Below are 12,301 nucleotides of genomic sequence, written 5' to 3'. Positions count from 1 at the left end.
CAGCTTTGAAAGTTAGAGTCCACGATGGACGTGTTATTGATCCTTGACGTGGGCTGGGCCATGGGCTGGGGTGTGCGAAAGCCCTCCATGTTAATATCTATGTTGTATTTGAGTTTACTCTTTTGATTTGTACGCTAGGGAATTCTAGTAAATGCGGAATTTCGAAAGAAATATTCAACCACAAATAAGCAACCACAAATGAGCATCCATCTAGAATGAATAATAGAACAGCTCAATAAGGGCAATAGAGTTGGAATGACGCCATTTAACGGACTGAAGTACAGGATGTTCCACAATATCAGAAGCAACGAGGGCCTTGTCATCCACACAGCTTGCATGGTAACCTGCTCCACCTCAGGGTAAAACAACCTCTCGAAGAAGGATTATTCTCCCATTGGTGGTGAGGACCTCGGCATCAGGCAGGCAGGCTGGCAGAGACCACAAGCTCGCTCTGTGGTCCCTCGTCGTTCTGCTGGCTGAAATATTACCAGTTGACTCGTGGGCATTACCATACTCTGCACAAGTGGCCCCATCACAACTTCGGATCTCGGATGCCAGCACCCAGATATCGAGAAAGATGGAAAAGTGGGAAACGCACAGATGGAACTTCTCAAATAATGCACGGCTTTTCAGACGGACAAAACAAATCTAGAGACATGAAACTGCTGGGCAAGCAACTACAATTTCCTTCGCAGTAAGGGTGAAAGTGAGCTTGCTCGATCCACTAGATCTCCCTGACTAGCTGAGATCTGATACTTTTGCCGCTATCGTCACCGGTCAATAACATAACCACGTGTTTTCCTTGCCCAAGTTCTTTCGCGATCCTCATTGTCGTTTCCACAGCGTGGCTGCAGTCAAGGCCTGGCCGAATACCTTCATACCTTTCCAAAAGCCGGAACCCTGCCCGAGCAACCGCATCGGTTGCAAGGACGCTTTCCATGCGGCCAATCGTCTTCCAGTGGGCAATTTCAGGGCCCACAGTTGAAATGTTCATGTCTGCCGAGATGGAATGGGAGTCAAGAATTTGACCATTGTGATCTTGTAGCACTAGTGTACGCGCCCCCTGGAGAACTCCAGGTGAACCTGCGCTTAACACTGCAGTATCAGCACCCTCAACGCCGACTAGGCGAACCAAAGGATCAGTCACAAATGGGCCAAAGAGCCCGACTGCTCCCGATCCACTGCCAACAGCGGCAACAAGTGCATCTGGTCGGCAACCGATGGCTTCATCCATCTGGACCATCACTTCCTTGCCAAGTAACGCTTGGAAAATCCGGTTCAAATCTGGCAGGGGTGCTGGCCCGATTGGACCACCAGGAAGATAATATGCGGTGTCATGGTTGCTGGCTAAATAACGAATTGCTTCATTGACTGCAGCTCGTAGTGTTCCATTGCCGCTTGGTGGACTCGCCGTAAGCACTCTGGCGCCTAGCATTACCATCGCATGGATACCATCTACCTGAGCCAGAGCATCCGCCGCACCTATGGTGATCACACATTCAAGCTCGAGTTGTTTGCACATTTTCGCTGTAAAGATTCCATGTTTCGCTGACGCGCAGTCGGTGACAATCTTCCTGCGGCCAAGTCGGCGGGCTAATAAAAGCTGCCCGACTATATTGCGGGTCTTATGGGTGCCGTATTCATTCTCATCGTCTCGCTTCAACCAGATTGTCGCCACAGAGCCATATTCGTCCGTTCCAGAGGCTAGACCAGTCAAGTTATAGGCTGGTAACAGCGGGGTAGGTTGCGCACGTTGGTACGCCTGATACTCGGTCCAGAAAGAAGGGTCTGAACAGGCGGCTTCAATTGCGAGTTCGAGCTCGTGAAGAAATCCCATCAGAGGTTCTGGTACGAATCGCCCACCAAATTGGCCGTAGCCCCCAGGTTTGGACTTCGCTGACTTCAGTGGCCCTCCCACCCGCACCATCGAAGGGCGCAGCATATCCTGTCCCGGGTTTTGGTTGGTGGGACATGTCGAGATGAAATCAGATTGATTGCCCTTTGACTTGGGCCTCCTGACGCCTTGAACATTCTCCAGCCCGGGCTTGTGTTCCCCACCTATGGCTAAAACGGAAGGCGATTCTCGTTGCTCAAAATACTGCGTGCGAGTTTCAGACGATTCGCTTCTGGCGGCAATCCTGCCTATGGGAGACAGGCGGCTGGCGGTATGCACTATGTTGCGAATCCGATTCATGTCGATTGATGGCACACCAGTCGCAAAGAGAGTACTTTCAATATTGGAAAACATAGTTGGTCTTGGTTTCTCCGATGGAAGCGGTTTAATCCTCATGAACGTAAAACTCACAGCTTGCTGAATGGGTGCCGCGAAAATTTAAATTCCGGGCGGAGAGAGCTGGCTTATAATGTTTTATACGCCACAGAATGGGCCACCTCATCAGCTTCTTCTCGGTGACGATAGAATGGGATTATTGCAGCACGGAGCAGATCCTTACCGGCAACAGTCTTCCCACGATGAAGGCGTATGAGGACCACGTGCGTATTTAGCGACGTTGTCGGTTTGACGGATGCACAATTTGGCCCGTGTACTCCAATTTATCAAAGACAGGCTTACTATGATTGACTACAAAAGACGGATCACGAACCTGCCTCTACCCTCAAGTCTTTGTCTTGCATCAGATTAACTCAACAATCGATGTATGATTGTGTAGTACGGAGATCAGGGGCGTAAAGCATCTGAGTCATGTAACCTTTACATGCGGCTACGAACAGTCTTCCGTTAGGGCCCGTCCTGTTCCGACCCTGTCCATTAGATAGTGCTAGGCTTTGTCCTCTGAAAGGATCTCTGCAAGAACTATCTCATCTCAACCAATCACCTCTTCTGAGAGGACGTCATATATTGTATTCATTCCGCAACCCATGATGTCCTCATCCCGTTCCTTCATCTGCTCTCTAACCTGTCATTAATCCAGCATGAACGCATTCCCATCTTGTAATGGAATATAGGGAATGCTTATCTATACCTTCTAGTTCAAAAAGATACTCTGCCCGGAGTTTGCGCGTTTCCTGACGCTAAAATCTCCGCTGAAGTTCATCCGCAGTTAGAATCTGACGTCGGAGCATGCCCTCCAGTAGAGATTTGTGCTTCAAGACGAGCTTTGAGCTGCAGTCGACGGATCTAAAGCGCCTCTAACGGCGTCCGCATGGGCTCCCATATTGGTACCATGTCCTGGCATTAAGCTGGAGCGAGTGTCCTGTTCTGCACATGGGGTTAGAACGTCGACCTGCAAAACAAATGACCACCGGGGCGTAGACCTTGAACCATTCGATTGGATGGGAGGTCCGATACTGGATAGCCTCGCAGATGTATCAGAGAAGCACGAAGCCGTGATGAACCTTCCTTCCATCTTGCACTTTTTGCTACTCTCAGGCCATTAAGCCTCTGGCAGCCAAACTTTGTATCCGAAGCATGCAGCCTATTCCGGTTTTAAAGGACAGTTTGTCTTAGTGCAATACAGACTGTCACACAAAACATTATCGGACAAGCTTGACTCACGACCGGTCTGGTCCGAAGATAATTAGCGAAATACATCCCTCAGCCTGACTGGAGGCGGCCAGGGATCCCGGGAGGCATCAACTTTTATTCCAAAGAACGCATTTATCAATTCCTAATTTTCGACTGCCCCTGCTTCCAATACCAGGGATATGGAATTTGCTGCCAAGTTATCCGGTCATAATTCTTTGGTTTAGAGCTATAGGAATGAGTGGAATCAGCCCATCATCCATGATACTCGGTTTAGACCAATTTTCGCTGGTATCGAAAGTGTATAACTCTTCGGAAATATACAATATATTGATTGACAGACCTTGAAAGTTGGCTTCTCGATCTGTTTTGGTCACCTCAATTTCCGTAAGTTTTTGTGATCTACAAATCTTCCAGATTTAGCACAAAATCTTTATCACGTGTCGAGAGATTTTATTATACGTACGATATGAAGTACAATTGATAGGTCACCTATACGCGTAAATGTATCAACCGCTGACACGCTTATTTGGCCTCCAATCGGCCCGATGGTTGACCCCACGTTAACATACCGTGACGTTTCCATTGACGAACGACGTCAGTCGTCAGTTTTCGAGCTTAGAGGACGCTAAAAATAACGTCTAACTTTAGTACCATCCGTGTCGGGGGAACTTGGATCTCCCCAGACTTTCATCTTGCCATTTGCTCTTACAATGGTCAAAATTGTTATCACAATGAGTCTATTAAGGCGGGCTGCGACGACGGCGAAACTTGACCCCTCGATACCCCCGGGAAAATGAATGTGTCACTCATGCCCTATAGGCACCTTATGCTCTATTCTACTCCATTTCGGAATGAAGTAACCACATAGTAATCAAATCAATAATAAAATGTACCAATAGTATACGAAAGTCTCGAGACATTCGGGACTATTATTTTCCCGCGGGTACTTTTGGAAATACTCCTGAGGTACTCCCCTTAACGACTGGTAACTATCCTCTACCCTCACCATTCAATTCCTTCAAGTCATCTGACATGTGTTTTATTAACCTGATCTATCTATTTCCAATGGAAACACCGGACATAGGCGCGCCCTCCCTCAGCCGCCGTGAAGGACCAAGAACTACCTAGAACAAAAACCATGATCCATAAGCATGCAATGGCCACTCTAAGAAGGTTTGGGATACTGTGCCAAATTTGGGTTTTCTGCGTGTAGCTAGCTTACTTAAGGGAAAATTGCGCCGATCGACGTCTTCCTCTAATAGATTGCCACAATGGAAATTTTCCCGCCGGAAATATGGCTGCTTGTTGCCGAAGATCTAGATCGAACGGCTTCCCTGAATCTAAGCAAATCTTGCTTGTACTTATCTGGTCTGGTGGCACCGAGGGTTCTCGGGTATCGGTTCTTTCGCAGCCTCGAACATGACGGGGAATGCGCTGCTATTGATTTTGTGAAGGCCCACAATTCTATCGATTTCACTGTTTCCGACGCACATAAAAATACAGTCTTCCACTTGATAGCGGAAAGAGGCTATAGTGATATTCTTTGCTTATTGCTCACCAATCCTCGGGTCAAAACACTTCTCAACGCCCGAGGACTTTCTGGTAATACGCCATTGATCTTGGCTGCCCAACACAACCACTACCAGGTGCTGTCTGCACTGCTCCACGCTGGCGCAAACGTGAATGCACAAAATGGAATCGGCCAAACGGCATTCTATTGGGCCATCCAGAACGATAATTATTCTGCCGTAGTTGCTCTTCTAGACATGAACGCCGACCGCACAATTCACGGAGGTCTGTCAGCATTATGGGCTACTGCCAAGAATCGTAGCTTATCACTCTCTGAGCTGTTGCTCTGCAGAGGAGAGAGTCCGAATACCCGGGATGCCTCTCAAGATTCCCTGTTATATTGGGCAATCAAGCGTAATTATGAGGCGTTTGTTCAGCTGTTACTTACTCGAGGTGCTGATCCCAACCAGACCGACAGGCTCAGGCGCGGTCCTCTGACGTGGGCAACCTTGAGGGGTAACGTGAAAATCACTGAAAAACTCCTTTGTCACGGTGCAAATCCCGCGATAGTGGATCGGTGTGGCCGAACCCCTCTCGCCTGGGCTGTAAGGATGGGTAACGTAGAAATGGTGCAGATGCTGCTGCACCGTGGTGCTGAGTTGGAGACCGTCGACCACTTTGGATGGACACCTCTTGCCTGGGCTACGTCGCAGGACGATGTAGAAATGACTCGCCTGCTACTGGCTCGAGGGGCTTCCGCCCAACATGTTGAAGACAAGGTTCAGGATCCTCTTATGTGGGCGGTAGCGAACAAGAACATGACTCTAGCTCGAATGCTTCTCGCCAAAGGTGCCGACCCTATGCGACTTGATGGATACAAGTGGTCTCCCATGATGGAGGCGGTTCAGAACCAAGATACTGCTATGGTTCGTTTACTGCTGACAACAAGCTTCCATGCTGTCGACGTGCAATCGGAAAATATGTATGGGGATTCGGCATTATCGTTAGCTCGTGATATATCGTCATCGAGTATGATGGAACTCCTACAAAGCCAGAGGTGAGGGGAGCCTTAGCTCACCTCGACGACCAAGCCGTACACAGCAAGGCAAACGCGGTAGCTCCTGATAGCAAAATGATTGTCCTCTGGAAGCTAAATTCTTGATTTTTATCACCATTATCCAAGAGAATACCAAAATATTATAACGGGAACAACGATACATTCTCCGAGATATGAGTCTGTTTTCCATATGCCATATATACCAACATAGGCCAATTCCTCCTAATTACTTGGATAGTGCGTAATCTTCCAAGGTAGACACGATAGATCTTCAATTCTCAGTCACAAAGCTTCTCATCGAGCCCACCGAAGACAATACAAGGAACATCTCGTAAATTAGTACAGTACACAATTGCGCACTTAAATTGGGCAAGTTTGCCTTGCTCTGTAGAATTGAAGATGGCTATGGAGAATCAGTAATTGAAATCAGTCTAATAACTGAGATATTGTTTGGCCATTAGGTGCCTCCATAGTAACCTAAGGATAGCTATAGTATCGTCAACCCCCCCACTCATTAATTTACATCAAATTTCTCTGCATAATGCCACCTCGCTGAAGAGCAGTAGGATGATTCAGCTCTCAAATTTTCGGCAGCCGAGAATACATGAGACGGACATAGCCGCCCACAACTTGCCATTACCTGTGGCATTCTCGGCTCAGGATCCATGAAACTTTTGTTGATATGAGATCCATGAGAAACTCGCCTAAGCGGTCACCGCGCAGATTTCCGATGGGAGGTGCTTTGCGCTCATCTTGTGAGTGGTGTATCCCGATTGTACCCAGTGTATTGATCAGTACTACTATCGGTCGCCTCACTGGTACATTCCTCGGTCTGTCATCAGATATTAGCAGGACTCGATTATAGAAGTGGCTAAAGCACGTACACTTGCGAGGCACAGCGGCTCAGAATTCCTAACAACGACACCATAGCCAGGTATAGAGGTACCGCCCATGGGCTACTACAATGGCTGACAGCAATCAGGGCAGCTCCGAAAACAGCCAGACTGTATCCCTCGCGAAGATTGATATTGCTTTTGAGCGTGGAGTGGGGCCCCATGACACCAAATAGAAAGAGAAGGGCTCGGGTGTAGACAAAGCCATGCAATGGCATGACTGCGTCATGATAGTCCATAGGGTCTTGGGTGACGTAGGCCAGGGCCATCATCCCCACTCGCAGAAATGATCCAGCTTGGTATGTTGGCCCTGGAGGGCAAATTGAATCATAACAAGAAATCAGGTCATTTGCATCACTTCGTAATTACAGAAGGTCGGGGACACTTACGTGTATGCCAAGCATGTCCGTTGGGGAGCTCACGAACCAGCATTAGAGAGGTAAAGGAATGTGTCCAACAGGCAGCGACCGCCGCGAGAGAGCATTGCCAGCCCCCGTAGTATAGGGCGACTTCAACAAGCCCAGAAGCGATATGTGCAGGTAGGGCTATCGTACGTCAGTATATATCTTGACCGGCATATCTCTCACGTACCTCTATGTGGTGGACGATAGGTTCGGCCTCGGTTTAAGCAGTGGTAGGAGGCAAAGATTCCGTACAGACTCAAAATGACAACATCAGAGTCATTTGTGTGTACCCTTGCATAGTCTAGGACTGTTAAGTCCCTGGGCTGGCTAGACAGAAAGATTTGGACTCACCACTGAGGTGACGGGAAGAAGTGTGATTCATTTCAATGGAGAGTCTCTTGTTTGCGAAGATCAGAAATAAATGATGCATCCACTCTGCGGGTGGTTGCGGAAATTTATATTCGGATGGAGCCTCTTGAGGTGCCTGCCGAGTTCCACTTGATGCTAGAGCAACATAAATCAGGTATACTCGAACCTTATTCACTTTGACGGGAAGGTCCGTGCGAGATGATTAGACTATTGTAGGTACCAATGATTCAGCCTTTGGTCTTTGGTTCTGTATGAGCCAATTCTTCAATTATGCACCTGGAGGGGTCTTGATTCGATGGACGATGAACTGCAGGGCCGATTTCAGGGACATGGTCAGGTGCAGTATAGGAGACCCTTCATAATTGCAGGCGAAAGAACCAAGTCCATCTCATGATCGTAGAGGTGAATCAATTGCTGTCAGTGTATCAGCTAAATTGACAGGAGATTTTCTGATAATCCTTTCAATATATCGCTTTCTTCGTCAAATTGTCTTATAAGTGTCATATACGAGAGCTCGCAAATCTTGGCTTGTGATTTTCCCTTTTGCAACTCCCCACAGAGCTGGAGCAGCCCAACTTCAACTTTAAAAGCCCTAAGAGATAAAGATCAACCTAATGGAGGTGTGAGCAGAGTTGGGTATCTTTGATTGCGATAGAACTACATTATGTATAATGCAGCGCCAGATCATTCCGCTTAAATCTACATTTAATATGGAATGCTTTTGGCAAGACAATGCAGCATTGCCCTCAGCTTATAATCTTTTCATAATACTAAGGGCGTACAGCAAACGAGAAGTACTATCAAAAAGTAGGTAGAATTTAGCTTACTATAACATTCATAAGCACTAGCATCTTAGGACATATTTTGTGAGGGTTAGGATTAGGAGTGTGACATTGATTTTCGATTTAAAAATACTACGAGAGCTGATATGTTCTTAAAATAGTTGGCAACGTGACATGGTCGTTTAAATGGCGGTGTATATAAATATAGTAAATATAGTTGGCCAATTTTCATTAAATAGCCCTCCTACTTAGCAAGCACCAGAGGCATCGCTTAAATCCTTCAACCCCTCAGGCCTGCAACGTAATCTTTACACAAAATGATTCCTGATGTCTGGCTTTGGCAACTTAAATTATTGCTGCGGCGGCTCTCACGAGGTATCGCTGTGTCAGATTCGTCGCAATATAGCACAAAATGTGTATGTACAAAGAACGCTTGCGCATTATCAGCAGTTGCTGATCCCTTCAAGTCGACAGTTTTGGGTTCAATGGAAGAACGTATACACTTGATGGAGACGATTCGATATACTCAAAGGCGCCAGCAATACGCCGAAGGTACCGCCCAGATCGAATTGTTCTATCACTTATATCATTTAGTGCAAGATTTCTGCTTTCTACTACAGCTAGCCTACCATGTCGATCAATTCATACGTACAGTAGTATGTCGTGGTGGAGAATCGGCACATTCGTGTAATACTAGGTTGCTGGAGTTGATGCTGTGTTCATTAGAGAAACATGACGGTCAACCTTTTCTCGAGCTCCGAGATGGTCTTCGAGGATTCCAAGCCTGGCGTGATGACGTGACAAACAGTCCCGCAATGTGGGAAAACACCTTGACTCAGTCCATTCTTCGTCATCTAGGATGGGCCATACACCAGAGTATGCAAAACTTGAAGTCTGCACTTTTGGTCTCAGCCCTTGCGGAGCCTGTTGACTTTGTAACGCTCGAGAGGGAGACAGGAAGGCCATGTTGATTACTTAGTATTGAGTGAAGACTTGCGCGCGCCAACCAATCCGGCTCTAATACATCATGGGTGCGTTGTTATCGATGGAAGATCGGATGATGATTAGAGTAGAGAATAGATTTCAATGCAAGTAAAGCTCACAACCACAGGAGCACCGCAAGAAGTGGACCGAGAAGTAACATGTTGGACACTAATGTTGTGTTGAGGTGATAGTTCATTACGGTCAGGGGTCAAAGCCAAATGCCCGCCCTAACGCATCTCTTAGTAGGTGTCTCAAACCATCACAGTGGATAGGTCTGTTGAGAGACATCGGAATGGTGTCTGAGCATGTGTAGGCTTAGAGAACGCTCTCGAATGGTCGGTCCATCTTAGGTCTTCAATTTGGCGCTAATACATAAATATACAATCAATGACTGCCCACTCTCTCAGCTTCCGTTCCCCTCGTCCTTTCTATTGCCAAACCGGCCGAGTCAGATACATCAACCAGAAGCTTTCCGACCGAGAAGTGGAACCATGTGTGTTGTTAGACGGATCGAAAACCACCAGGTTCAAATCAACCCGTTAGAGAATAGCATCTCACCAGGGAGAGACCTTCCGATACCAAAGCCGCCATTAATGCCAACAGCTATTGCGAAGCCACCCACAAAGGAAAACCCTAGATCAACCGATATTCATCACGTGAATGGTTCGAGTACGGTACCATTAGGCAATGTTTGGTCCTATATTCCCGACTGGGTTTTTGAAAGTTGGAGGTTCTCATCTACTTCTAGAGTACGCAGCCCAAAGTTTCCACTCTGGGAGAATCTTTAATAATGAAGACAGCACTGCATGAAGTCGGCTATGTCGGATACCTCCTCAATGCGCGAGTGGCGAGGTCCTAGCTTGATGGATCCCTCTACCGATATCTGGAACATCTTGAGATACATCCGAGAAGAACTCCGAAGGCCGTGGTTGCAATTGGTGGACCTTTATATTACGGGATTTTGCCCCGAACGTTTCCAGGAGGAACCTGTGTGGACACAGGCTATAGCCTTAAATGCAAACGTCAGTTCTAGCTTACCAGGTCATGGGTGGCTTGGAGCAATTCGGGCGGAAATCCTCTATCGATCCAGCATTTTTGGTACATGTTCTATCCAAATAATGTTCTGTGCTCACATCCTCCAACCGGAGAGCTTGCTCCCGGCCAAGTCAGATAGGGGCGTCCTTTCCATGGATCGCTAGGCGAATCCTGACGGAAGTGCGACCGCAAAGCATCTGTCTGTTGGCGGACACAGCTTGGCATCGTCAAGACCGAAATTATTTGCACTATTGCCAGATCGACTTTATGTACCTACTCAAGATTGCTGTTTATGATGCCAGCTTTCTACTAATGTAGTTAGAATCTCATGTTTTTGCACAATGCGGTCTCCTCTCATTTTTTCTCAATGCTGGGTCCTGGCTAAGCCTCTTGAACGGACGGCAAACAGGCTGTTTTGCGCACAATCTCCAATGCTACGAGGAACCATCAATGGACACTCCCCTCATCCTCAAGTATCCTTGTTGAGTTTGCAGGGACTCCTACAGAGATTTCAGTCTGGAATGGTATAGGGCTCATCAAGTTCTCCTGCTCATCAGCTAGCTTTGGCATGAAGAATAGGCTGTCAAATGTTTGAGGGCCAGTTGAGAGGTCCTGCAGCAGCTCATCAGCCTCTTCGAGTTTTAACAGAAGCTATTTCTTTTAAAGAAAAGAACTTCGATCTGCCACCGAAGTTGATCGTCTACGTTTGAACTGATGCTGAAGCGACGTCAACTCCAAATGACCTTCAAACTCATTTTCTTGGTACGAGTCATCATTGCGGAAGGCTGACGGGCCTAGGTCAGGGAGGAAGATACTGTCAGATAGTGGATCATGTGATGATTCCATTGGTGTCGGTAGGACCCAGGAATTAACCCTACGAGGTCTTCTTCCATCGATATCCTTGACGGTATCTCTACGGAAGTGAGCTCTGTGGAGGTAAATTCTGCTGGTGCTGTCTGCTAAACTATGGCATAGGAAATGATAATTTGGTCACAATAGGCGAACTTGATTGAGAATCTTTGCTTTAGGTCATGGTCTCGGACACTTCAATAATCTATGTATGATGCCGATCAATCTAAATATAGTGCGACAATAACATCGGGTAAATCTGCTATAGTTGAGTGCTCAGTGCTATGCTCTATAATAGTCCCGGCTAATGATACCGTAGGGTATGGCATAAATATAATTCCTGCCAAAATCGTCAGCAAAGCTCTAGCGCCAAATAATGCTTTATTACAAAATATTATTATTATATAAAATTCCTAGGGTTTGATTGAAATAATATGCAAAATCGCCTTTTTGCCAATAATAAAACCTACTATATATGAGAAACCAGTCAAACATTTATGCCTTGCACCCTTTAATCTAAAACTTTGACTGTAACCATATACGGCACTCGGATCACATCGAATCTACACGCTGTGCATAGATTCAGGTGTGTGCGAGAAGCGATCGTGCACATCGGGTAGGATAAGGTCATGCGATCTGACCATAGACCAAGGATTATGGAAGAGAGACTATATCCGAGAAAGGGGAGCAGTATTCATTATACAGTACAGAAATGTCGAACAGTGATGGGTCAAAATGCCATGGCTAGGTGGGCCTGGAGACTCTAGTCAGGAATTTTACGCTGTCAAAGCTCGTTCACTTAGTGTGTGGGAAACGGGCAGCATGTATAACATGCGGTACAATGTAAAGGAGTAGAGGAGAAGTCGAAGAATACCCGAAATAATGGATAGGCAATACGAGAGTGTTGAAATTCTTATTGCTTGTTATTCGATGCA

General features: G+C 46.8%; 3 protein-coding genes across 3 annotated transcripts; 1 reads left to right on the top strand and 2 right to left on the bottom strand.

The window, feature by feature from the left end:
* Window positions 1-724: 724 nt before the first annotated feature.
* On the bottom strand, window positions 725-2,194 carry N7473_011187 (uncharacterized protein; the record flags this gene model as incomplete). Its single annotated transcript, XM_057157126.1, has 1 exon — window positions 725-2,194. One exon carries the CDS (start codon window positions 2,192-2,194, stop codon window positions 725-727), a length of 1,470 nt encoding a protein of 489 aa, XP_057004248.1.
* Window positions 2,195-4,755: 2,561 nt separating this feature from the next.
* On the top strand, window positions 4,756-6,054 carry N7473_011186 (ankyrin repeat domain-containing protein; the record flags this gene model as incomplete). The annotated part of the gene is made up of 1 exon (XM_057157125.1): window positions 4,756-6,054. The coding sequence occupies one exon, from the start codon at window positions 4,756-4,758 to the stop codon at window positions 6,052-6,054; it is 1,299 nt and encodes a 432-aa protein (XP_057004247.1).
* Window positions 6,055-6,433: 379 nt separating this feature from the next.
* N7473_011185 (uncharacterized protein) lies at window positions 6,434-7,758 on the bottom strand. The gene is made up of 5 exons (XM_057157124.1): window positions 7,699-7,758; window positions 7,535-7,648; window positions 7,333-7,488; window positions 6,935-7,253; window positions 6,434-6,882 (listed from the first exon to the last, which is right to left on the bottom strand). The coding sequence occupies exons 1-5, from the start codon at window positions 7,727-7,729 to the stop codon at window positions 6,687-6,689; spliced, it is 816 nt and encodes a 271-aa protein (XP_057004246.1). The 5' UTR covers window positions 7,730-7,758; the 3' UTR covers window positions 6,434-6,686.
* Window positions 7,759-12,301: the final 4,543 nt, after the last annotated feature.

This window comes from Penicillium subrubescens (genome assembly GCF_028828155.1).
Source record: "Penicillium subrubescens strain IBT 31985 chromosome Unknown utg000009l_segment0_segment0, whole genome shotgun sequence".
NCBI classification, from domain to species: domain Eukaryota; kingdom Fungi; phylum Ascomycota; class Eurotiomycetes; order Eurotiales; family Aspergillaceae; genus Penicillium; species Penicillium subrubescens.
The sequence above is the reverse complement of the archived record's forward strand: the minus strand, read 5'-3'. Positions and strand labels throughout refer to the sequence as shown.